Genomic DNA, 25,330 nt, shown 5'->3' with positions numbered 1-25,330 from the left:
TGTTTGTGCCTGCATGGATGGAGACTGTGTTACATGGTTTGGTGCTTGAGTGGGCTTGCTGTGCTGCGGGAATGTGAGCTGGAATGTGCAGGATTCAGTTTTTACTTGTGTGTGTAGCTGGTTGGGCAACATCAATACCATCCCCGGAAGTCATTCTTTTCAATGTGCAGCCAGAATTGGTTTTAATGAGGCGACTGAGTCCCTGCACATAGTTTGTTTTCACCAATGAAAGATTGCCAGCGCTGCAAGAAAATGCATGATTTTAAAGCTGCGCCTGCTTGGTTAATGTCCATGTAAGAGTCACGATAAAGTAATTCTGGAGTCAATAGCTCAGTTTGATGCTTGTTTCTCTCTGCCAGGGGGAACTGGAGAAGCAGCTGCTGCAAGCAAATCCCATCCTGGAGGCCTTTGGCAATGCAAAGACCGTCAAGAACGACAATTCCTCAAGATTTGTAAGCGCTGTTCCATTAGTTTTAATATTGTACGTCCAGAAAATTGATCAAATACAAAATCAAAGCAGGAGAAACTGAGCGACACTGACTCTTGCTGCCTAATATTACGTGTGAAGCTCCAACGCTGGACTCTACATTTACCATAATGCAGCTACTCATTGCCCCTCCTGTTATTAGAGACTTCCTGTCTGGTAAACACCCACATCCTTGGAGCTGCACGCCCCACTTTGTAATGCAGGCTGTCTTTTAAACTCTCGCAAGTCTGAGACTACATAATCCAGGTGACATCGTCAGTGTCAGTTATATATTATCTTAAAAGGTCCTCCACAAAAGCAGGGTATTAACCCTCTGAGTACCAAGCAGTTTATGGGCATTTTTTCTTACTCCTGTCACATTTTTACCAACTGTTGGCTCATTTTTCACTGTAATATAAAGTCCTGAACCTCTGTGGAAACAGAGCAACCATGACCAGAAGCAGAGACTAAATTATAAATGTATACAACTGTTTTCCAATGTTGGGAAAAGATGATGGCTCTACATATTGTAGATATTTTACTATTCACATTTTTAATTTGTTTTCATCCTTGTTTCTTATCTGCTCTAGCTGCAGTTGAGCTGAAAAGTCCCTGAAGTTTTGTTGCATGACTTTTGTTCAGTGCTTAGTCACTGATAGCTTCACAGATGCATCAAGGAACACAGAATTTTGTTTTTTTAGAGAATCTGGTTTATGCAAACACTTTTTTGCACATTTTCAAATGAGACAAGTACAATAAAGGTATTTTAAGGAAACGGCATGCTGTGCATTATTATTTCAGGGAAAATTGACAATCCTAAAATTTTCGTCTGTTTTTATAGTTTCTGGATAAGATAAATGTTTTGTTGTTTTTGCATGTTTGTTTATTTGTTTTAAACCTGCCATCAGGTTTTGGTATTCAGAGAGTTGAACAACTGCAGAAATTTATTCCCTAAGCAGTCTGTAAAACTGATGTTTCAATATGTTGCTTTTAAATCTTAAAAAACAACATTTTAGTTCTGCATATTGAAATGATTTGTTTTCTCTTAAGGGGAAATTTATCAGGATCAACTTTGATGTCAATGGATACATCGTTGGAGCCAACATTGAAACTTGCATCCTTTTTAAAAAGCTGAAAGAGTCAAGGGTTTGTGATGAACTTTCACACACACATTTCACTGACTCAGAATCCCAGAAACAAACCAGTTATTTAATGCTGCTTTACCCCTTACACCATGTTGGGTAGTTTATGGTGATTTTGTTCGACATGTTTGTCTTGGAATTTGCACCATGTGAGCATCAAGTGGTTATTTGTGATTAACCACTTGAGAGTATTAGAATTCATTTTTAACACAGAGCTTTTCTATAAGACAGAGTGCACAGATGAGGTAAATGCTGGTAGAAGTGCAGCCCTCTAGTCAAACAAAGTGGAAGTGGCTCATTATTGCATTTTAATGATGCTGTTGTTCTGCTGCGGTTGCTTTTGTATCTGGTTGTCCTTGACTGAAACGTTGTCAGATCTGCTGGAGAAGTCTCGAGCCATCAGACAAGCTAAAGATGAGAGAAGCTTCCACGTCTTCTACTACATGCTGACAGGAGCCGGAGATAAGCTGCGCTGTAAGTGCTTCTAAAACCAGTTTGTTACAACACAAGAGAAAGCTGAAGTAGAAAGTTGCAAAATAACCGTGGTTGCGTCGGCAGCTGAACATGACTTGCAGTTAAAGAGCCAACACGCTTTTTAAACAGGAATCTTTGAGAAATGATGCATCACAAATGGCTGATTTAAGACGCTATGATCGAGGTTTCTTATTCTCGGATCAGTTTTCACAGAGCGCCACCTGAAGCCACATAGAGCCGAACAGTCCCCTGTGAATTCCACGCCCAAGTTTCCTCGGCTATAAAACAACAAGTTGCCAAATAACGACTCTCCTTGTTTTTTGCTTTCCAGCCGAGTTGTGTCTGGAGGATTACAGCAAGTACCGATTCCTGTCCAACGGAAATGTGACGATTCCTGGACAGCAGGACAAAGACATGTTCATTGAAACCATGGATGCCTTTAAGATCATGAGCATCCCAGAGGAGGAAAGAATCGGTACCTTTCATCTTATATATTCTACTTTTCTACAAGGCTGCCACAAAATAATTTCTTTAACAATTAGTCATCACATTATTTGCAATTGATTTATTTTAAAAACCCTAATCTGGTTCATTAGTCAGAGGTCTTTTTTTTTTTTTTTTTGCTTTAAATGGTAAAGAAAAAGCAAAAAAGTCTCATATTTGAGGAAGTTGTTTTCATTTTTTGATGGGAGTTTTCCAATAATTAGTAGCAGCTCTAATTAGCTGTATGTTTAGATGTATTAATTTCATATTCTTGAATGTAAAAGCAGCAGTTTTGGGTGTTTTTTGCTTGCATGGAACCAACCTAACAATGGCTAGAAGTAGAGAGGACTCAAAAATCTCTTCTGTACAGTAGACCATAGTTATTAAGAAAAAATGAAAGTTGAGTTTCTTTCATTATCTATTTTACAAATACCTGGAGTCAACATGTACATTTTTTTTCCCCAAATGATTACATTTGTTACAGATGTTGGAAGAAAAAAATGATGTAATACTATTTACACATTTAATTTGTCTCTATACTTATGTTCTATCTGCTTTGTGTAAACACAACCTGCAGTTCAGCTTAAAAAGACCCTGAAAAAAGCATAATTTTAGATGTTTTTCTTTTTTAATTTTTAGAGACTGGAGAAAGCAAATTATATATTTTGGGGGATTTTTTGTACAATAAGAAGATTGTTTCGTGAAAGGAATGAGTTTAAACTTGGATTTGGTTAAATTTTCTGGCAAAATGGTGTCACATGTGAATAGTTCAATGACCATAGGAAACCTGATGATTGTTTCTGTTTATACAGTTTCTACTGATAAATTTTTTTTGAGATAAGATGGCTTTTAACCTTTAGGGCTCTGAATTGAACAAATATGATCATGTGAGGTTCTTTCCTTATCAGCAGACACTGATTTCTTCTGTTTCCTGCTCAGGTCTGTTGAAGGTGGTGTCGGCTGTGCTACAGCTGGGGAACATGAGTTTCAAGAAGGAGCGTCACAGCGACCAGGCCTCCATGCCTGATGACACCGGTATGCACATTTACTCAGTTACCATCATCATCATCATCACCTTCTCCTGTGTGCATGATGTCTGTCTCACACCATTTCATCCATTATCACCTTTACATTCTCCAATATAATCCTCATGTTTTACCTCTCAGCTGCACAGAAAGTGTGTCACCTGCTGAGCATCAACGTGACGGACTTCACACGAGCCATCCTGTCTCCCAGAATCAAGGTCAGCACAGCAACCAGTACATGAGGTTTCATTTAAAACAAATACCAAATATTTAGTACATTTTTTCATTATAGCCACAAAGTTTGTGATCCACTGTCTCTTTTTTTTTTTTGTCTCATTCAAGTGATATTTTACCAGCCAAAATGAATAATTTAATTTCCAATGATGGCTTTATTATTCCGCCAAGGAACCCAGTGGAGTTATGTGACCATCGCTGTACATTTGTCTGTTTGTCTGTCTGTCCGTGCACAACATTACTCAAAAACGGATTTGGATGAAATTTTCAGGGAAGGTCAGAAATAGCATGAGGACCAAGTGATTAGATTTTGGCAGTGATGCAGCTCATAGTCTGGATCCATGGATTTGTTAAAAATTTCTGTATCATTGCGAGATAGTGGCACGGCGTCACTGTAACTATGACAAGAAGTGTCAGCTGCCTGCTGATGATCACATGGTTCTAATACAAATCCACTACTGCCGACTTATCAGAAATGATACAAGGTACAATTGATTAAATTGTGGTGGTGTTTGAGTCCCATCAATTACTGCCGCCCACTACATATTTAGGTCACGCGATTCGGTATCCATAATGCATAACACACACCTGTGCTCAGTGGAAGGTCATTTTGTTTGTGGGTGCATCTATATTAAATGGCCACATTCTATGTTGTCATGATTTCTGATCATCAATAATTAATTTTAAAAAAAATTCTGCATTTCTACAAAAATATGCTGCCTTTCTGACAATGCTATATGGGGGAATGAACAGTGCTAGCGGAGTACTGTGCTTTCTGAGTGCTTTACTTGTTTGAATAGTAAAAACAGAAAACTTCTTGTTCCTCTGAATATAATGTAAGTGTCACACAGCACATAAACGCTTTTTATAATCAAGTTCTTAGCTCTATTTTACTTCTGGCCACCATTTGGCATCAGATTTTGTGCTGACAGTAAAAGCTCAGGAAGTGAAGCACTGTCTTGGAGCAACACTACTTTTCTTTCTTGTTACATGTTGTGACAATAGAGTGTTTCCTTTTCCAGGTTGGCAGAGACTACGTCCAGAAAGCCCAGACTCAGGAGCAGGCAGAGTTCGCTGTCGAGGCTCTGGCCAAAGCCTCTTATGAGAGGATGTTCCGTTGGCTGGTCCTGAGAATCAATAAAGCTTTGGACAAGACCAAGAGACAGGGAGCCTCCTTCATCGGCATCCTAGACATCGCCGGGTTTGAGATCTTTGAGGTGAGGCGTTCAGGGCTTGACAGTTGTGAATTGTAACTTTAATTTTACGGTCAGAAACTCTGAAGGGGTTCAGCCAGTGTGTGTGTTGGCACAGTGGGAGTGTGTTTAATGCTGCATCCAATAGTGAAGAGTCAAAGTTAATCAGATTAAAAGAGCCAAGTTCACTTCACCTTCAGAAACTAAGTCTTGTCCTGTTCTTCGCAGAAATTCACAGGCAGCAAAATCTTGAAGAAGAGCTGCAGCCAGGGAAAATATTTACAATCTAGTGTGATTTTACTGTGTGACTGCAAAACTGTTCTCATTTTACTACTTTAAAACCTATGTAATACTATATACCACCTGTTTCAGTGTACAGTTTAAACAGTCAGTATACAAACAAAGCATGAAGTGATTCAATACCTGCGGCGTCAGACAACCATCAGACTGTATTTTTGTATTTCTGCCTGCAGGCTTTAATACTGTTTTTAAATCATGTACAGATTTTCTAAATCTATGTTTAATTAATGAAGGCAACAAAAGGGAGATTTTATTGCATCTCTGTCTACAAGTCCTCAGACTAAAACTAGCAAAAAAGAATCCTGTGTTCTTTTCATCAAATCTAAACTCTATCAAGAAGTAAATTTCAGTAAATGTTTAAAACGGTTTTAGATTTCTGAAAAGTTTATTTTGACAGTTGAAAATTAAGAATTAAGAGATTTTACAGCTTTTTTTTCATTTAACTGTCATAATGCTAAGTTAAATCAGAAATAAAATGACAACACTTCCAGCACAGGCCACATTAAAAGATGGGTTTTCTTGATTAGTCATACTTGATTAGGACACTGTAAGTCAAATAATATTAAACTGTTTCTCATGATATTAGGAACAGATTTAAAATGTGAAGGAGGAGCAGTGGAAATGTATGATTTCTGAGTGTTTAATATATGAAGTTCAGTGCAAAAAGACTCCAAGAACCTGCTCGACTGTGGTATGGAGACCCTGCAATCTCTAAGCTACTCTAGACAGATATGGATCATTTTAATATTTATTGTGTTTTACATGTTGTAGTGGTTATTTTGGCGAAGCATGTTGCATATTCAGTGGTTAAGCACAACTGTTATTCTGCACACTTTTTGGCTGCACCCAATTATGGCATTCATTAATCATTAATTTATAGACTCTTTTGTAAAGTATCAGAAAATTATTCTTTCTTTGATCTGAATAAATTTCCAAAATACAAACCATGGAAAAGCTAAGAAAATATTTACATTTGACAGGCTGCACCAAGGACACTTTAGATTTCGATTGTCAGCCCACCGACTAATCAACAAATCAATTTCGCAAATTCTCTTCCGCAGTTGAACTCATTTGAGCAGCTGTGCATCAACTACACCAACGAGAAGCTGCAGCAGCTCTTCAACCACACGATGTTCATCCTGGAGCAGGAGGAGTACCAGAGGGAAGGCATCGAGTGGAGCTTCATCGACTTCGGCCTCGACCTGCAGCCCTGCATTGACCTCATCGAAAAGCCTGTAAGACGTCTCCCAGCTGTTGTATCACCTCAGGGCTCATAGAGTAACACCTCAGATAATTAGTCACAACCTTTCTGCAGAAGTCACTGCAGTATCTTCTGCAGCAAACAGTTGTGTGATTCAGGTTGAGACATGTGACTTGACATACTAGATCAGTCTGGATTCCTTTGAACTGACGATTGTCCTCCATGTCCCAGGCCGGTCCTCCAGGCATCCTGGCTCTGCTGGATGAAGAGTGCTGGTTCCCCAAAGCCACAGACAAGAGCTTTGTGGAGAAGGTGGTTCAGGAGCAGGGAACGCACCCCAAGTTCCAGAAACCCAAGAAACTCAAGGACGATGCTGATTTCTGCATTATGCACTACGCTGGGAAGGTCAGACAGAAGCTTAAAATTGTAACGTTTTTAGTGAGTTTTCAAGTGATTAGTGTTTTTATTTGAAGTTTGATATGTTTACGATGTTCACAACACACAGCAACCCAAAGAAAAGCTCATCATAAAGGTGTGTTGTAAATAGAAATGAGCAATGTTCTTCTTTTTCAGCCACTCTCCAAGGAGGAACAGGATATTGTCTCCTACCAGTAATTAATCCATGTTTTTATAGAACAGAATACCAGCAGAACACCAAAATCTGCAATAATGGAAGAAAACTCCGATCTTTTACTGTTTAAGTAAAAGTTGTTCAAATTCAGATGCAAGTTACATCCAGTATAATCATGAATGTACCCTCAAAGTATCTGAACTAAAAATCCTCATGAAACCAATAGAAGTGATGTATTATTATAGTGTATATATAGTTTTCTGTAGTTCCTGTTTTCACATACCAGCAGTATTTTGATGTTGTAGCAGATGAAGCTAATTTTAGCTGCTTCATATGTTGTTGGGAAGTTTAATCATTTATCCACACACATTTAGTTGCGCAGTCTTGGTGGAAAATGGTGACTTTACATACCTTGGATATTTTATGGCTTAATTTACTAAATTGTTTCTATACTCCTCTGCTCTGTTTAAACACTGCCTGTAGTTCAGCCGAAAAGTCTCTGAATTTTTGTCACATGACTGTTGGTCGCAGGTGAGCCACTAGTGGCTTCTTCATCGCACCAAGGAGCACTGAATTCTTACTTTTTTATGAAATCTGTTTAGAATAAAGTGATTTTGATAAAATATTAGAAATTTAAGCTCAGATTTGGTTAAGTTCTCCAACCGAATGTTAATCTGGGCTGCCAATGAAATTACAAGGTGAAGGATAACAACCTTTAACAGTATTCATTTTTGACAGTTTGGTCAATATTTGTGGGCTTGTCACTGAAATAGGAAATGTTCTCTTAAGATGCTGTTTTACATTTAATTTTTTTGCAGTTACTTTTGTAATGTTGAATGCAATCTTTTTTAAAAAATATTTCCCCCCCAAGGTTGTTGTCTAGTTTAAAGACTGTTGGAAAATTTCTTTGTGGGGTCATTTGTTCACTCTTTTTTTTTTTTTTTTTTTTTTTTTTTTGACAACATGCCGTTGAATTTGTAGATTCTCAGTCATCCAGTTCATGGTAATCAAAGGAGCTTCAGTAGAAATCAACTGGAATGATCTTGTAGATTCTTGAAGATGTTTCACCTTCATCCCAGAGGCTTATTCTTGAATAAATGTTCTGACTGATGAAGGGTTGCATTCTGTAACGTTCAGTCAGTTAGATAAGAGGTGAAATGTCTTCGTGAACCTACAAAGAGAAGTCCAGCTGGTTTCTACTGAAGCTCCTACTATAATATGCCATTAAACCCACCGGCAGGTTTTGGGATTCAGAGCATTAATTTCCAACTGCTTACTGCATGCGTCCTATGAATGTAGTGAAGTAAAAACAACACTAATTTCCTCAAGTATTGTGTTTAAAAGTTGTGTGTAAGTACAGTATTTGAGTAAATGTACTCACTTTTTGTTAGTAGATGGGGGCAAAATAACAACATACAACTTTGACTAAATTCTCCGTATGTAAAGTTTGAGTATAATTGCTTTGCAAAGCACACAAGTTTAAGTAAACTCCATAAATACGGTGCTTTAGAATAAGATGAGGTATTAAAGCATTAACTTGAGGTAACAGCGGTTTCATTGTGGCCTCGACTTCATTTTAAATCTCTCCTGCTCTCAGGTGGACTATAAGGCAGACGAATGGCTGTTGAAAAACATGGATCCACTGAATGAATGTGTGGCCACTTTGCTCAACCAGTCGACCGACAAGTTCACTGCCGACCTTTGGAGAGACAGTAAGTGGTGCCAGATTTATCCACCACCTCGTGCTGCTATGAGGATTTATATTTCTTTTGAAACATCACCAGCAAAAGACTCAGTTGAATTTCTGCACATGAATGTAGATGTGACGTTTGTTGACGTGTTGAGATGCCTGATTAGGATTTCTTCCTTCTGGACAGGAGGATAGTTATTTGTTATTATGAGAAATTAAGATAAAACATCCCGACAAATTATTTTCCTCTCTGTTCATCTTCACAGTGGATCGTATTGTCGGACTTGATAAGGTGGCAGGAATGTCGGACTCAATGCACGGTGCGTTCAAAACCCGTAAGGGCATGTTCCGCACTGTGGGTCAGCTGTACAAGGAGCAGCTGGGAAACCTCATGGCCACGCTGAGGAACACCAACCCCAACTTTGTCCGCTGCATCATCCCCAACCATGAGAAGAAGGTATAAGACAACAGACACCGCAGTAACCATTTATCAGCTGTGAAAAAATAAATGCATGAATGTGATAAGAGAACGACTAAAACCCATTTACGTCCACATGAACAAATCTTTAAACTGCGCTCTTTCCTCCTTCAGGCTGGTAAACTAGAGCCCCACCTGGTTCTGGACCAGCTCAGGTGTAATGGAGTCTTGGAGGGGATTCGTATCTGCAGACAGGGTTTCCCCAACCGCATCGTCTTCCAGGAGTTCAGACAGAGGTGACGAAGGACAGCAGATGCATTTGATTGATTAATCTTTAGTAGTCACCCTCCTTCCTTTTGGAGTACTTTCAGACCTGACACAGATTTCTGTCTTGTCCTCTATTTTAAATATCATCATCCTGATTAAAGCATTCTGGTTGCAAGCAGAACAAACATGGAAAAATAGAGAATAAAAATGGACAAGACCCAAAAAAAGAGAGCTCATTCACAGACACAGAAGACCCAAACTGTAGGATTTCAGGCCCAGTATTAAGCTGTAGGTCACCTGTGTTTTGAAAGAGCTCAGAGCGCAACACAGTAGTTATACACTTTAGGTCATGTGCAACAAAAGAATAACACAAGCCTTATTGCCAACTGTGTAGACAGCTGGACTGATAAAACAGAAGCTCCATCAGATTCATGAGACAGCAATGAAAAATTCAGCTACAATAATGAATGTGCCTACAAGTACAGATATTAGCATCAAGTTTAGTTCCAAAAATTATCATCGCCTGTAATCCTTATTTAGTAGAAATAGTCAAACTAATAATTAAATTCTGCTTGTCTCTCTCAGGTATGAAATCCTCACTCCAAATGCCATTCCCAAAGGATTTATGGATGGAAAGCAAGCCTGTGTGCTCATGGTAAAAGTGATATTGGTTTTAGAAGTCAGTTCTTCATTAGAAGAGAAGGAAACATCTCAACTCTTCTGTCATACATCACTGAGTCTCTTTTCTTTCCTCCACGTCAGATCAAAGCTCTGGAGCTCGACCCGAACCTGTACCGCATCGGTCAAAGCAAAGTGTTCTTCAGAGCCGGAGTCCTGGCTCAGCTGGAGGAGGAGAGAGACATGAAGATCACTGATGTGATCATCAGCTTCCAGGCCTGGTGCCGAGGATACGTGGCCCGCAAGTATGAAGGATGACGCATAATATTGACAACCAGCATCAGTACAGAACGGCACCACTTTGACATGAAGCTGTTGTCTTCTACTGGAAATAAGTCGGTGTGATGATGAGAGTTTTTATTTTTTGAACCTCCAGAGCTTTTGCCAAGAGGCAGCAGCAGCTGACAGCCATGAAAGTCATCCAGCGAAACTGTGCAGCTTATCTCAAACTCAGGAACTGGCAGTGGTGGAGGCTTTTCACAAAGGTAAGAGGTTCACGAAGGCAGTTAAAGTTGGTCACATTTATATCTGTGTTTCCTCTGTGAGGAAAATGGTACTGTCCACGCTGCTCCCAGGACAGGAAGAGGAAATAAACTCACCTGTCGTCCTGGATGGAAAATGAGAAGAACATTTCTTCATTAGTTACTAGAACTTTCTGTTTCTCATCTTCCTTAACATTTGGTGCTTTTTTTCTTTCGTTTACATTCTTGCCTTGGTCTGATGCAGAGTGTGAAGGAGCCGAGCGGTTACAAGTACATTTAAATTTTTTTAAAATGGTTAACATTAATTTAGATTTTTTTTCGTTACTTTTGGTGCTCTTATTGTGATTTCTTTTTTTTTTGTTTGTTTGTTTTTTTGAGGTAGTAGCTGTATTCAAATGATAACACAAACTCTGATGAGTGGTGCAGTAACTCCAAATATAACGGTGATTATCTGCTGAGCCATTCAGATAATGATTTAAAACAAGTTGATTTTTCAAATGTTGTGAACCAGGGGCAAAGCTAAGCAGTGATTTCTGTGCTGTCGAGAATAGCTAGAGATAAACAAAATGCTTAAGATTCAATATTATCCAAAAATTGAAAAAGCTCTGGAGGCACACGGATAAGTGAATCTGAAGCTGCAAGAAAATAAACCATAATGCTGCACAATGGGAAAACCTAAATGCTACTCATTTAATCTCATAAGCTAATGCTTTGTGTGATGAATTCTGGAAGAAAACTTTTAAACTAAAATATCTATAATTAATACGGGGAGCCGAAAACTTGGTCCGTCTTTAAACAAAAAGAAAACAGAAGTAATGGTAATTTCAAAGAAAAACGTCATCCCAACCTGTAACATAGAAGTAGACCAAGAAATACTGAAGCAGGTTCATCATTTCAAATATCTCGGTTCATGGATGACATCAGATGTAGAGTAGCAATGGCAAGAACAGCATTTATGAAAATGAAAAATATACTAACAAATAAGCAAATAGAAACTAGCATCCGTATGAGGACTCTCAGCTGTTACATCCTACCAGTTCTGATGCACAGATGTCAATCTTGGAACATAAATAATAAAATGTCAAACAAAATCACTGCAGCAGAGATGTGGTTTTACAGACGCATGCTAAGTATATCTTACATGGACAGAATAAACAATGAAGATGTTTTTAAAATACTAAACACAAATTATACGCTATTGAACAAAATGAGGAAACGGCAAGCAACATTTTTTTGGACACATCATGAGGAAAGAGACCCTGGAATATATCTTCACAACAGAGAAAATTAATGGGAAGAGAAGCCGAGGCAGACAGAGAATGAAAATGACAGACGGACTGACATCATGGCTATAGAACGAGCAACAGCCACAATTCAGAAAGCAAAAGATTGGAGAGATGGAGAGAAATGATCGCCTACTCTGAATGGCACGGCACCTGACTGATTGATTGATTGAATTCTGAGTTTCTGTGTAATTTATCCATGACAGTTTGAAGTTGTTCCAAAAGGTAAATGACGAACAAGACATTGTTCTTTCCAGCATTTTAGATTAGCAAGCTCAGTCTTTTTTTTTTCTTTTTTTTTTTTTAGCTTTTTGCCCACATCTTCAATCAAATAGTTCTTTAAATTCTTTGAAACTCATGTTTTTTTAAATTTAATTTTAGTTTAGTGTTTTATTTCCACAGCTCCATTCAGACTCACATTCAAGTACATTTTTATCTCAATACTCTAATGTTGGTTGTAAAACACTGATGTCTCACTCTGGTGGTAATGTGTAATCAGGAAAATTTAAAGTAATTAATTTTCCTTTGAAACAGTCTTTGATCATCAGAGTGCTGTTTCACCTCCAAGCAAATGAGCAATGGATCAATTTTTTCCAAAAAAATTCTGTCCTACAGGTGAAGCCTCTGCTGCAAGTGACCCGGCAGGAGGAGGAGATGTTGGCAAAGGAAGAGGAGCTGGTGAAGGTAAAGGAGAGACAACTGCAGGCCGAGGAGCAGCTCAAAGAATACGAGAACAAACAGCAGCAGGTAAAAGTCTTAAACTTTGAACAGCCTTTCATTAAATCCGTGAGCTCTGAGATTTATTTTACCTCACTCTGACTCCTCCACCAGCTGAATGCTGAGAAGCTGGCTCTTCAGGAGCAGCTCCAGGCAGAGACGGAGCTCTGTGCAGAGGCTGAGGAGATGAGAGCTCGGCTGGCCACCAGAAAACAGGAGCTGGAGGAGATTCTGCACGACCTGGAGTCTCGTCTGGAGGAAGAGGAGGAGAGGGTCACACAGATGCAAACCGACAGAAAGAAGATGCAGCAGAACATCACGGTCAGTAAAGTCCTGATGACAGAATGTATGATGTAATTTTATAAAAACAACATTTATTCTGAACGCAGATTGTTTGTGTTGTTCATCCAGGAGCTGGAGCAGCAGCTGGACGAGGAGGAAGCAGCCAGACAGAAGCTTCAGATGGAAAAAGTGACCACAGATGCCAAACTGAAGAAACAAGAGGAGGAAATCATGGTGCTGGACGACCAGAACAACAAACTCAACAAGGTCTGCCGATCAGTTCACACGCATCATAAACATCACAAACCACTGCAGCTGAGACGAGTTAAACTTTCAGTGATTTATTTAAACCTCAGGAGAAGAAACTGCTGGAGGAGAGGATCTCTGAGTTCACCACCAACTTGACTGAGGAGGAAGAGAAGTCTAAAAGCCTACAGAAACTCAAGAACAAACACGAAGCCATGATCACAGACCTGGAAGGTAAGTGGGTTTTTTTTTTTTAGTTGTTCTAATGCAAATTAAATATACAATATATTTGCATTTTACAAAATTTTATCTGTTATTTTTTTACACAGATCGTCTGCGAAAAGAGGAGAAAATACGTCAAGAATTGGAGAAGAATCGTCGTAAACTTGAGGGAGACTCCACTGAGCTCAGTGACCAGATTGCAGACCTGCAGGCTCAGATCGCTGAACTTCGAGCTCAGCTGGCCAAGAAAGAGGAGGAACTTCTCGCTGCACTGGCCAAGTCAGTCCAATATGTTGAATTTTGGGGTTTTATTGTAGTGAAAGTGCTGGTAGTTGAAGCTTAGTTTTTACAGAAGCTAAAACTACCAAAAGGACAGTCATTTAATTATCCACTGAAGCTTTTAGATCAGCAGTTTTACAGAGTAGCGTAATGTCCATTTCGTCTCCTCTCTTCACCACGACTCCAGGATTGAAGAGGAGGCTGCAGCCAAGAACACGGCCCACAAGAAGATCCGGGAACTGGAGGCCCAGATCTCGGAGCTGCAGGAGGACCTGGAGCTGGAGAGGCAGGCTCGCTCCAAGGCTGAGAAACACCGCAGGGACCTGGGAGAGGAGCTGGAGGCCCTGAAGACCGAGCTGGAGGACACTTTGGATTCCACTGCAGCACAGCAGGAGCTCAGGTAACAGTCGGGCTTTTACAGTCCAACGAGATCTGACGTAAAAGAATCACGGAAATGATAAGTTAGCAAAAAGTTCTCGGTCTTCAAATGTCTTTTAATTTGCACTTAACTGCCTGATACATGTGTTAAATTGGTATTTTTATTATATTGTTATAATGTAATATAGAAATATGCAATATAATATTAAAATGTAACATGATATTTGATGATGTCATGCTATATCTTAAAACATAGATTCATCAGAGAGCCTTTGCTTATTTTATTTCTTTTGAACTGTCTTTTATTTCGTTCAATATTATTACCTCTAAAACCTTGTGATGAATATGTGACTTTTATGCTCTTATTTTGCTGCATTGTGAAGCACTTTGTATCCTGGATTTTAAATATTTGTTCTTTAAGTAAAGACTACTAATACGAATAACTTAAATACAAGAATAAAATAAATATAATAATATGAGCATACTGTTTGTTGTTGGATGATAACTCTCACATTAAAATCAACTATGCCAAGCAATATCTTCCTTTCTAATATAGCTTCTATATTAGTGTTTTGAGTTATCTTGTGAGAATTTTAACATAGCTTTTCTCACATCTTGGTCTTTTTTTTAAAAAAAAACTTAAAATTATTATTTTGTTTATCCAGGACGAAGCGTGAGACGGAGGTCACCCAGCTGAAGAAAACGCTGGAGGAAGAGGCCAAGCTTCATGAGCAGCAGATGGCCGACATGAGACACAAACACAATCAGGCGTTTGATGAGATCAACGAACAGCTGGAACAGGCCAAAAGGGTAATGACTGCTGTGGTCTGGGAGACAAAAATGCCTAAAAAACTTCCAACACTGGCAACATGGCTCATATGTTTGCTCCTGCAGAACAAGGTGTCGGTGGAGAAATCCAAGCAGGCCCTGGAGAGCGAGTGGAATGAGCTGCAGATCGAGCTGAAGACTCTGACACAAAGCAAAGGAGACTCCGAGCACCGTCGCAAGAAGGCTGAAGCCCAGGTTCAAGAACTGCAGGTCAAGTTTGGAGAAAGTGAGCGACAGAGGCAGGAGTTTGCTGACAAGATCACCAAGATGCAGGTACGAATGGAGCGGACTGTGAGAATAAATGGTCTTATAGAGAATGCATTTAACATGAGGGATGCTGGTGATGGTATTTCTGTAAGGAGTGAAGGATTAGATGAATGAATAAGTGGTTATGAGGACACAAATGTGGTTTCATGTATGTATTCTCTCTATTTGGCATCCAGTCGGAGCTTGACAACGTAAACAGCCTCCTGAGTGAAGCTGAGGGCAAAAGCATCAAATCCAGCAAAGACCTTTCTTCTGTAGAGTCTCAGCTGCAGGACACACAGGTACAAACATAAATGCATACATGTTTGTTACTACTGGTTGTAAGTATATTATAATCTCAAACAATATATGCTTCACAGCTTGGCAACGGGCTAATGTGTATTAATCCTAAGCACACAACTAACTAAATTTGCACTCTTCCTCACATAGATGTGATACACAGGTTCATGTTAATATTCCCTATATTCATTACAGACCATAAATCTGTTCAGAAAAGCAGATTGTGGTTGTTTATGGTAGAAAAAGGCATGCCTTGTACCTTCAAGTTTTAACCTAAACTGTTCACATTTCTTCACTATTAAATGTAATCCAGTAAGTTAGTGGTACGACTGCAAACAGAAAATAGAAACACTATTTGCTGCATGACAATAAATGTATGAGAATGGAAAAACAAGGCACAAACTGTGTGGGACTTTTCTCATTTTGTGATCTTTCCTTCACTGAACTCCAGGAGCTGCTGCAGGAGGAAACTCGTCAGAAACTCTCCGTGTCGACCCGCCTGAGGCAGCTGGAGGACGAACAGAACAGGCTGCAGGAGATGCTGGAGGAAGAGGAGGAGTGCAAGAAGAACGTGGAGAAGCAGGTTTCCTCTCTGCAGGCTCAGGTCGGTCCACAGTGACACGCTTCAACACATTTACATTCGTTTAGCACAGTTTTCAAAAGAGTTGATTTAGTCTTTGATCAGTAGTGGAGAGCGGGACGCAACCCAACACATTTTGAATAAATACATTTTTGAATATTTGAATAGGATTAATCGTGTTTAATACGAGCGACGTGCACATCTGTCATAAACACACAAGTAGCAGAAGTGAAATGTCAGTCTGTTAATAGTTAATGCAATTTTCTACTATAGATAGATATCGGATTTATGGATGTTAAATCAATATTTCTACTTCTGTCCATCCATCCATCCCTAGTCTGAAAGGTCGATACAGATGATGGATATACATGGATATTATCTATTTATGTTTCTCTTTTTGTCCATGATGGACGATTGGTAAACAGGTCTGTTTATTCATTTACATCATGGATTGATGGATATTTATCCATACTAGTCTACTGCTTACAACCCATAGTACCTTTCTCTACATCTCTCCATTTATCTTTTGTGTTATTGCCTACTTTTCAATCCAAGTGAGAATACTACTGACACATCCCAGGATAAAACAAAACAAATCATGTTTCCTAGAGGTATGGCCAATGAATACTTAATTTGAATCAAGGCTGCAGTAAAGTCCTGCTTCTGTATTGACTGAAGACGATTGGAAAACAGGTGTAACAAGGAGAGCAGTCACCAGTAGTCAAGAAAAGCCCCCCAGCTCACCCACCTTTTACTCCCGTCCATCTAATGCTCCGTCTTTACTTCTTCTGCCTTCAGCTGGCAGACATGAAGAAGAAGCTGGAGCTGGAGACGTCATCGCTGGAGGGGGCAGAGGAGTGCCGCAAGAAAATCCAGCGGGAGATGGACAGCGTGACGCAGCAGCTGGAGGAGAAGTCGGCCGCTTATGACAAACTGGACAAAACAAAAACCCGTCTGCAGCAGGAGCTGGACGACCTGCTGGTGGATCAGTCTCAAATGAGGCAGATGATCTCCAACCTGGAGAAGAGGCAGAAGAAGTTTGATCAGGTATTATCCCGACTTTGCATTTTGTGCCTGAAGGAAAGAGTTTATTGGACTAAAATGTAGCTACATATACATTTGCTAAAAAAAAAATAAATAAAATGTAAATCATGTAAGCCCAGTGAAGCTTAGGATCTTATCAGCATGAGAGTTGCTCCACACAGCAGCATTAAAAGTTGCAGACAAAACAAAAGCAGGCAATGGATTAACCATGCTAAACAGATAACAATACTAGATAGGCTAAAATGAGCCTACAACTGTCCTTTATTGTCACCATAAATTTATGTTTAAGGACAATTTGGCGGTAAATTATTCAGGTTCTAGCAACATGAAACATGTTACCTCTTCTAAAATGCATCCACCTTAATAAGTATACATTCATGTAACATTGATTGCTGTATTTATTGTTGTTTTTGTATGTGTCAGGGACCTGGTCTGCTTTGCCTGTTTGCGGGTTTGTTTTTTTTTAGGTTCCTTCTCAAATTGAATTTCCCAACATTGGAGGTTTCATTTGGTACAACGAGCCTTTTTTTTTTCTTTTACCCTCTGCTATCCCTACCCAGATCCCAACATGTCCTTTTTCTTTTTTCTTCAAGAAAGGTGTGCGCAGCACTGCACAGCAGCCGGAGCTGTCATTGGCAGGGCAGCTCAAATGAAATTTCGTTGTATATGAAAATGTGCAATGACCAATAAAGATTGATTGATTGAATTAGCTGTTAGCTATTGACCTATGAACATGGCATCGGTTATTGTAACAATGCTTCTTGTTCTGTCCCTATTAAATAAACATATAAACTAAGTGATGTTTTCACTGAATATATCAGTTAATGCAAGAATGAATTAGCCCACCTTACCTTGGCTAAATGTAAGTAAATGGATGTCTTCTGGGTATTTATTCCATTATTATTTCACATTACGAGCACATGATTTCTGTCTATTTTGCTGCTACTGTTATTTTCACCAAACATTCAGTGATTTTTCAAGTTTTAGTAAATCCATATCCCTCATTTATTTGTTCTGCAATGTAAACCGTGTATCTCCAAATTTGCTACTTTAATTTTTTTTGTGTCAAATAAAAGATTAAAAATGTGTGAGCTGAAAACAATTCTCCTAAATCTTAAGCTACCGCTTGGATTATTTTGGGGGAAATGAAGCAGCTGTTTTTCGTAGCCCATTATAAGCTGATGCTGTGCAGGTAACTTTTAATTCTATGTAATGTGGATTTTTAACGTAAACCTTCCTGATGTTTCCTTCTCCACAGATGCTGGCAGAGGAGAAAACTATTTCTACTCAGTATGCTGAGGAGCGTGACAGGGCCGAGGCTGAAGCCAGGGAGAAGGAAACGCGAGCGCTGACTTTGGCCCGCGAGCTGGAGACCATGACGGACATGAAGGATGAGCTGGATCGGGCCAATAAAATGCTCAAAGCTGAGATGGAAGACTTGGTCTCCTCCAAGGATGATGTTGGCAAGAGTGTAAGAGAAAAAACTGTTGTCTTCTGGTGCACGGAGAGCTCAATTTATTTTGGACATCGGTTTTGCTGAACCCTCAAAGTTAGAATCGTTAATCCTTGATGCATTTCACTCCATAAAAGCTCTGACTGTGTCTCGTTGTGAACTCCTCGTCTGCAGGTCCATGAGCTGGAGAGGTCAAAGCGTGCCATGGAGCAGCAGCTGGAGGAGATGCGAGTTCAGCTGGAGGAGCTGGAGGACGAGCTGCAGGCCACAGAAGATGCCAAACTGCGTCTGGAGGTCAACATGCAGGCCATGAAGGCTCAGTTTGACCGAGATCTGCAGGCCAGAGACGAGCAGGGGGAGGAGAGGAGGAAGCAGCTGGTTCGACAGGTACAAGAGAACTTAAAGTATCTGGAACACACAATTTTGGGGTTTCTCACAAACTATAAGTGTGGAAATTGAATAAAATTTTCACAAACCAATTAAATATTGGGACAGCACAGTGGCTTTGTGGTCAGCACTGTCACCTTGCAGCTAGAAGATCTTCACGTCCCGGCTTGGATCTTTCTGCATGGAGTTTACATGTTCTCCCTGTGCATGTGTGCCTCATCACTGGGTTCTCCAGCTTCCTCCCACAGTCCAAAAGCATGCTGAGTTTAACTGGTGATTCTAAATTGTCCGTAGGTGTGAATGCGAGAGTGACGGTTTGTCTCTCTGTGTAGCCCTGTGATAGACTGGTGATCTGTCCAGGGTGTCAGCTGGGATGGACTCCAGCACCCCTGTGACTGTACAGAGGATTAAGCGGTGTGTAGGTAATGGATGGATAATTAAATATCCTATCTCTGCTTCAGGTGCGTGAGATGGAAGTTGAGCTGGAGGATGAACGTAGGCAGCGCAGTCAGGCCCTCTCATCCAGGAAGAAGCTGGAGATGGACCTGTTGGATCTCGAAGCGCAGATCGATGCTGCCAACAAAGGCCGTGATGAGGCTCTGAAACAGCTGAAGAAACTTCAGGTAAGATCATGCATCCACAGACATTCACACAAGTATTTCAGTAGCAAACCAAAGATTGATGGGCTTTGCAGAACTACATCACAAATTTGGGAAATTATTATGAATGGAAACAAAGTTTTAAGAAAAACCAGAACAAACCAACATACCTGGAGCGTGATGTCACTATCACCATGTTAGTTGACAGGTCTTATAATACATTAACTAAAACTCAAAGAAAACAACTTACAGCATGTTACTGATATTAAAAATAGTCGACAGCCACTTTATCTTGTTGTATTGCACACTCGGGATTTTATTTGTTAGAATTTGTTTCCATTATTTCCTTGTTTTATTGTAAAGCACTTTGCAACTTTGTTTTTCAAAGGTGCTACGTGAATAAAGTTAGTATTTTTATTTTCTGATACAACTTGCATACTTTTAAAAACATCAGAAACATACTGGTATTTTATGTTTAACATATTGACAAATAAAATTAGTTTTCATACAACACTGCCCCTTTAGAAGCGAGTTGTACATGTTCTCTACACAGAAAACCCCTCGCTGTGATAAGAGTCTAACGTCAACACTGGCCTCCACAGGCTCTGATGAAAGAACAAATGAGGGAGCTGGATGAGCTTCGTCTGGCCAGAGACGAAGCTGTCAACTTGGCCAAGGAGTCTGAGAAGAAATACAAGACCTTGGAGGCCGACACTCTGCACTTCCAGGAGGTAAGAAAGGAAGCAACCTAACAATCTGACTGCTGACTGGATGACTTGATGTGGAGACAGTATCTGAGTTAAGTATTCTCAAGTTCAGGGATTTAAACTGACATCATAGATGAAGTATATAACGTTGGGGATGGTATAATTATGCAAAAATCTGTTAAAAAGGTACTATTATCATATTCATTCATTAAGAAGCAAGAGATTGTTTTCCAGTGATAATTTTTTTTACAATGCTGAGAGTATATGAGGAGTTATTACTCTTAGTAAAAGTAGTCTGAATGTTACCTGCCTTGTGCCCTGACTGACACTAAAAAACACAGTATACAGTAGCTTTTATAGTATGTAGCATGTCAACAATGACGAATGAACTAAACTAAATTAACTTTCAGCTTATTTAACTCTTGCACAGGAGAAGACAAAAGCACTCAGACATACAAATAATTTATGTTGGTGTAACGAACCTGTGAGCTGCAGTTCAGAGATAAGTTATGCACATTTTTATGAAAACATTCTCAAATTTAAATTTTGAGCCTCTGAAATTCTGCATTTTTAAAAGTTTTCTGCTTCAAGCTTTCTTTTATTACACTTACTGAAGGACAAAATGCTTTTTCTGAAAATCCATGTATTGCATTCGTCATGATATATAAGGGCACTAGATCACAGCCACATTCAGTGCAAAGGATTCCTCTGCAACTTACGGTTTTTGCATGCATTTAACAATCTGCCACAGTGTTTTTACGCAATTGTCCAAACGTTTTGTAGCTTGAGGCTTTGAAAAAAGTTAATAAGCTCATGTCTTCTGCTGAATGCAGGATCTTGCCACTGCAGAGAGGGTCAAGAGACAAGTACAGACGGAGAGAGACGAGCTACAGGATGAGATCACCAACAGCAACACCAAGAAGTATGAACCAAATGATAACAATGCCTGCGTTATATCTATACTAATAAATAAACAACTCCCACAATGTATTTTTGCTGAAACAGAATCTCACATTTCAACGTCAAATGCAATCTATTGCAAAAAAAAAAAAGGAATGTTCAAGTTTGTGTTAGTACTGTCTGTTAACTGTCATTTTTTCTTCTTCTCAGTTCTCTGCTGGCTGATGAGAAGAGGAGGCTGGAGGCTCGTATCGCCCAGCTGGAGGAGGAGCTGGAGGAGGAGCTGATCAACACCGAGATGACCAATGAGCGTATGAAGAGAACCACACTGCAGGTAAAAATGGTCGGCATCTCACTATCTGCTGACCAAAGCTGGGATCATAACAGAACCCTGTGCTTAGAATGAGTAGTGATGAAAAGGTGAAGAAGACACGGCTCAGGCTAAAATTCCACACCCCAAAACTCAAAGATGGAAAAATTCCCCAAAAAACAAGGATATGTTTTACTGTAAGAGCATCTTTCTGTGTTTAGGCTGAGCAGTTGACCACAGAGCTGGCTTCAGAGCGCAGCACCTCCCAGCGGCTGGAAGGAGCTCGATCCCAGCTGGATCGCCAGAACAAGGAGCTGAAACTGAAGCTGCAGGAGCTTGAGGGAACCATTAAGTCCAAGTATAAGTCCACCATCACCACCTTGGAGGCCAAGATTGCTCAGCTGGAAGAACAGCTCGACATAGAGTCAAAGTGAGTGTCTGTGGCAACTTTCCTTTGTGCTCCGTCTCAACACTGGACTCGTTTTCTAACATCAGTCTGCTTTTACTGCTCATGTCAGGGAGCGCCAGCAGGCCTCCAGGCTGGCCAGGCGAACAGAGAAGAAGCTGAAGGAGGTGATGCTACAGGTTGACGATGAGAGGCGCAACACGGACCAATACAAAGATCAGGTAAGCCTTGTCAAAAATCCGTTATATTTTAGATTTCCAAATTTTTAAAGGTCCCATTTGGTGGAAATACATTTTTAGTACTTAAATGCATGTAAAGTAAAAACCATTAAGACATGAAAACATTTACTTCTGCCATTTCTCAAGCCCCTAGCATCGAAATAGCTTCCCAGCTATACAAGTCACATTAAACTGAGGAACCAATAGTCCTCTAATTCAAGCTTTGTATAATCCAGCCCCCTCGCTGCCTGATGCTTTCAAGATGAGCCATTCAGAAAGAGCAGCTGCCTCACAGTCCACCTGGTTTGTTTACTTTCTAGAGCTGCTAACTCTAAAATGTCTCCATAAGAAAAACACACTAAATGTTCTGCTGTTGGCAGGAAGAGTGAACACAATAGTTTTCGTGCACTCCCAGCATGAGGAACTGAAGATCCAGTGGTTTACTTTTATTATCGATGACATTGTCACCACAACAATTGGAAAATCCTTAGTGCTACTTTGTTGTCCTGCTAATATGTTCAATTTATCATCGGCTTTAATCATATCAGGCAACAGGCCAGAGCTCTGTGGAACTTGTATTGCTGAGGAACATTCAGACATAGTGGAAATCTAAAACCACTAAAAAAGCATTGTGGGTTATAGTGTTTTTTTGTTGCCTATTGTGCTTCAGTGCAACCTAAGTTCAGCCAGTGTTTACGTCCGATTTCTTCTCTCCTGCTCTCTGTGCTCACATATTTTTAGCATTTTAACACAGCCTAATTCCCAGTGTAGCTGGTTTTATTTTAATGTTTTCTGTTTGACTTGTCGGACAACAGAAGGACTGTGAAGGGTGACTAAAAGGCTACATGCTTACCAGCTGTCACTTTCGAGCCATTTCAAAGCTACACCACTAAACTACAAATTTTATAAGCTAAACATAATGTAACAAACCCACCATGTACATGAGTTAAGAACAACTGCTGTGCTTTGAATTTAATGACATTTCCATGTAAAACAATCACACGGAGAGAAAGTTGGAATCAATAGAAAGTCCTGATCGCACACAGTCTTTCACATCTGTGTCATCTGCTGTGAGCCGTGCAGAGAGAGTCTCCTTCCTGAACAGGTTGTGGACAGCAGCCGCTCAGATGCATTCAAAACTACAGACATTGGAATAGCCAAGTTTAGAACAGGGCTGAAACAAGTTGCAGTCATGGTAAATTTTTACCGTCTTTGCAGTATTTTGAGCTGAAAAATTGAAAGACGCATTCTGGGGATGTGAGACTTTTAATAAAATGGGGCACAATATGGCTTATTGTGTAGTTTGATCCTGGTGTGAATCCTTGCTGATCTGCTTGTATTGTTCTTGGCACTTGCTCCTGTATCGATGTTCTTCACGCTAAATGAAACCTCTCTGCAGGCGGACAAGACAAACAGCCGAATGCGTCAGCTGAAGCGTCAGCTGGAGGAGACAGAGGAGGAGCTGACGAGGGCCAACGCCTACCGCAGGAAGCTGCAGAGGGAGCTGGAAGACGCCACTGAGTCAGCAGACGCCATGAACCGTGAAGTCAGCACCCTGAAGTCCAAGCTCAGGTAGAGGAGACTCACATTTATGGATCCAAAGAGTGCTATTTTCAAAATCAAGAGTAGGTCAAAGTTGAATTGCATCAGTTTTAGAGCAGAAAATGGCATACAATAAGGTTTTCTGTGGCTCTGGGTGAATCTCTGTCAAGACAGGACAGGGAAGGTGCACTGAATAGAAAACTGGGTTAAGTTGCATTATGGAAAGTGAAGGAATTGTTGAGGCTTGAGCTAATCCAGCAGCTAAATGTCAAAGCAGCAGATGAGGTATCCTGCCTGAAACCTCATGTGAGTCCCTTAAGTGCAGCACTAAATCACTGTTGACGATTACAAACGCAGGTATAGTCCTGTAGTCTACATTCATTGTTTAACAACTGTGTGTGTGTGTGTGTGTCATCTTTTCTACTTGTGTGTAGTATTTGTGCTGCCCCTGACTGTGTTTAAATGATTTGATTTAAAGACGTGGAGATTTACCTTACAACATGCGACGCGCCTTGAATCGCACCGGCCTGGACAGCGATGAGGACGGAGACGTTGCAGCTGAGACAACTGAGCCTGCAGCTGAGTAAACGGAGGACGAAGACAGCCAAGAGGAAAATATTTTAATGACCACGTGCAAATACAGTAAAACGATCAAAGATTTAACCTTCATTTCCTTCGCATCTTTCCATTTAATGCATTTATATTTGGCCAAATCTTATTGATCTCTGCGAGTGTCCAGCAATGTTTTTCTACTTTCTAAGGCTTCAAAAAATATTTTTCTTGGTGTATTTTTCTACTTAGGGGTATATTATGCCATAAAATATTGTTCTTATGTCAAGCGCCATTGCAGTTAAATTTTGCTTGGGCTTGAGGTCGATGTGCTGTTACAGTTATTTGGAAAAACACTGGTCATTTTATGCTTGTTTTGCACACAAATGTGTTTTTCTGGGAGTTTTGATGCAGTTACAAACAGTAGTTCACATTTGCTGGTGTCAGTATGACTCTGTGTCTGTACTGTATGTGTTTTTTGTAACTTTCACTTTATTACCTCAACCAATATTGCACAATGCCAACTCCAACAAAACACACAATATTGGGGAAAATATTCCATTCATCACGGTGGTTTAGGTAAATTGCAGAAACACCGGTGAAAGTGTTGGTACAGATGTTGTTCGATCGTCTCTGTCAGCTTGGTTGATGTATCCTCTCACTGGTTTTACACTTTAATTACTGGTGGCGGGTCATCATGGGGTAGCTCACTATGCTGTGTTCTGTGCTTTGCTTTCCACAGCAGAAGGTGTTTGTATCGCTGCATTAGTCTCCAAAGGTTAAATCCAGTATATTTCAGGCAAATATTATACCCTGCCACTGTATTATCAAAGTGTCATTGATGCCAACCTTGCAAGGCTCCTTCTGTATTTTATAAAATGCCTTAATGCAATAAAAATTATAAAGTGCATTTGACTTCCTTGTCAATTTGAAAAGTTGTGGACTTAAAGGAGAGGATGCTATTTTTTTTTTCTTTTTAATTATTGGCTTGCCATGATTTGCTGGGAAAAAAACCCTCTTAAAATTAGCAAGAAATTGTCACCCCAGTGTGAGTAATAGTCTGAGCCTGGCCAGCCCTTGAACATTGTTCGACTGCTATGAATCATTCCCCAAGTCTTTACACTGGGTTTGGAAAAAAATTCTTCCCTCGAGCAATTTCACTGGAAGCAATGAAGGACAAAACCTGTTTGAGGGATCAACAAGTCTCAAAACGTATGTCATGACTGTTGT

General features: G+C 40.0%; 1 protein-coding gene across 1 annotated transcript in view; it reads left to right on the top strand.

The window, feature by feature from the left end:
- Positions 1-25,010, top strand: part of LOC111564230 (myosin-9-like) — a 34,145-nt gene extending 9,135 nt beyond the window's left edge. Inside the window, exons 8-43 of the mRNA XM_023263689.3 lie at positions 360-452; positions 1,517-1,580; positions 1,984-2,082; positions 2,414-2,557; positions 3,505-3,600; positions 3,732-3,808; positions 4,847-5,041; positions 6,379-6,552; positions 6,750-6,923; positions 8,687-8,801; positions 9,046-9,236; positions 9,372-9,493; positions 10,050-10,119; positions 10,227-10,387; positions 10,519-10,627; positions 12,523-12,654; positions 12,739-12,945; positions 13,036-13,173; positions 13,263-13,386; positions 13,482-13,653; positions 13,841-14,053; positions 14,697-14,841; positions 14,926-15,132; positions 15,303-15,407; positions 15,857-16,009; positions 16,784-17,032; positions 18,288-18,500; positions 18,657-18,869; positions 19,331-19,492; positions 20,071-20,199; positions 21,009-21,097; positions 21,286-21,409; positions 21,607-21,815; positions 21,904-22,012; positions 23,409-23,581; positions 24,030-25,010. Of these exons, the coding sequence (XP_023119457.1) occupies positions 360-452; positions 1,517-1,580; positions 1,984-2,082; positions 2,414-2,557; positions 3,505-3,600; positions 3,732-3,808; positions 4,847-5,041; positions 6,379-6,552; positions 6,750-6,923; positions 8,687-8,801; positions 9,046-9,236; positions 9,372-9,493; positions 10,050-10,119; positions 10,227-10,387; positions 10,519-10,627; positions 12,523-12,654; positions 12,739-12,945; positions 13,036-13,173; positions 13,263-13,386; positions 13,482-13,653; positions 13,841-14,053; positions 14,697-14,841; positions 14,926-15,132; positions 15,303-15,407; positions 15,857-16,009; positions 16,784-17,032; positions 18,288-18,500; positions 18,657-18,869; positions 19,331-19,492; positions 20,071-20,199; positions 21,009-21,097; positions 21,286-21,409; positions 21,607-21,815; positions 21,904-22,012; positions 23,409-23,581; positions 24,030-24,138 (5,259 nt within the window). The 3' untranslated portion in view covers positions 24,139-25,010. The remainder of the gene's footprint in view (positions 1-359; positions 453-1,516; positions 1,581-1,983; positions 2,083-2,413; positions 2,558-3,504; positions 3,601-3,731; positions 3,809-4,846; positions 5,042-6,378; positions 6,553-6,749; positions 6,924-8,686; positions 8,802-9,045; positions 9,237-9,371; positions 9,494-10,049; positions 10,120-10,226; positions 10,388-10,518; positions 10,628-12,522; positions 12,655-12,738; positions 12,946-13,035; positions 13,174-13,262; positions 13,387-13,481; positions 13,654-13,840; positions 14,054-14,696; positions 14,842-14,925; positions 15,133-15,302; positions 15,408-15,856; positions 16,010-16,783; positions 17,033-18,287; positions 18,501-18,656; positions 18,870-19,330; positions 19,493-20,070; positions 20,200-21,008; positions 21,098-21,285; positions 21,410-21,606; positions 21,816-21,903; positions 22,013-23,408; positions 23,582-24,029) is intronic.
- The last annotated feature ends 320 nt before the right edge of the window (positions 25,011-25,330 follow it).

Source organism: Amphiprion ocellaris, chromosome 4 (genome assembly GCF_022539595.1).
Source record: "Amphiprion ocellaris isolate individual 3 ecotype Okinawa chromosome 4, ASM2253959v1, whole genome shotgun sequence".
NCBI lineage: Eukaryota > Metazoa > Chordata > Actinopteri > Pomacentridae > Amphiprion > Amphiprion ocellaris.
This window is presented reverse-complemented; position numbering and strand designations above follow the sequence as displayed.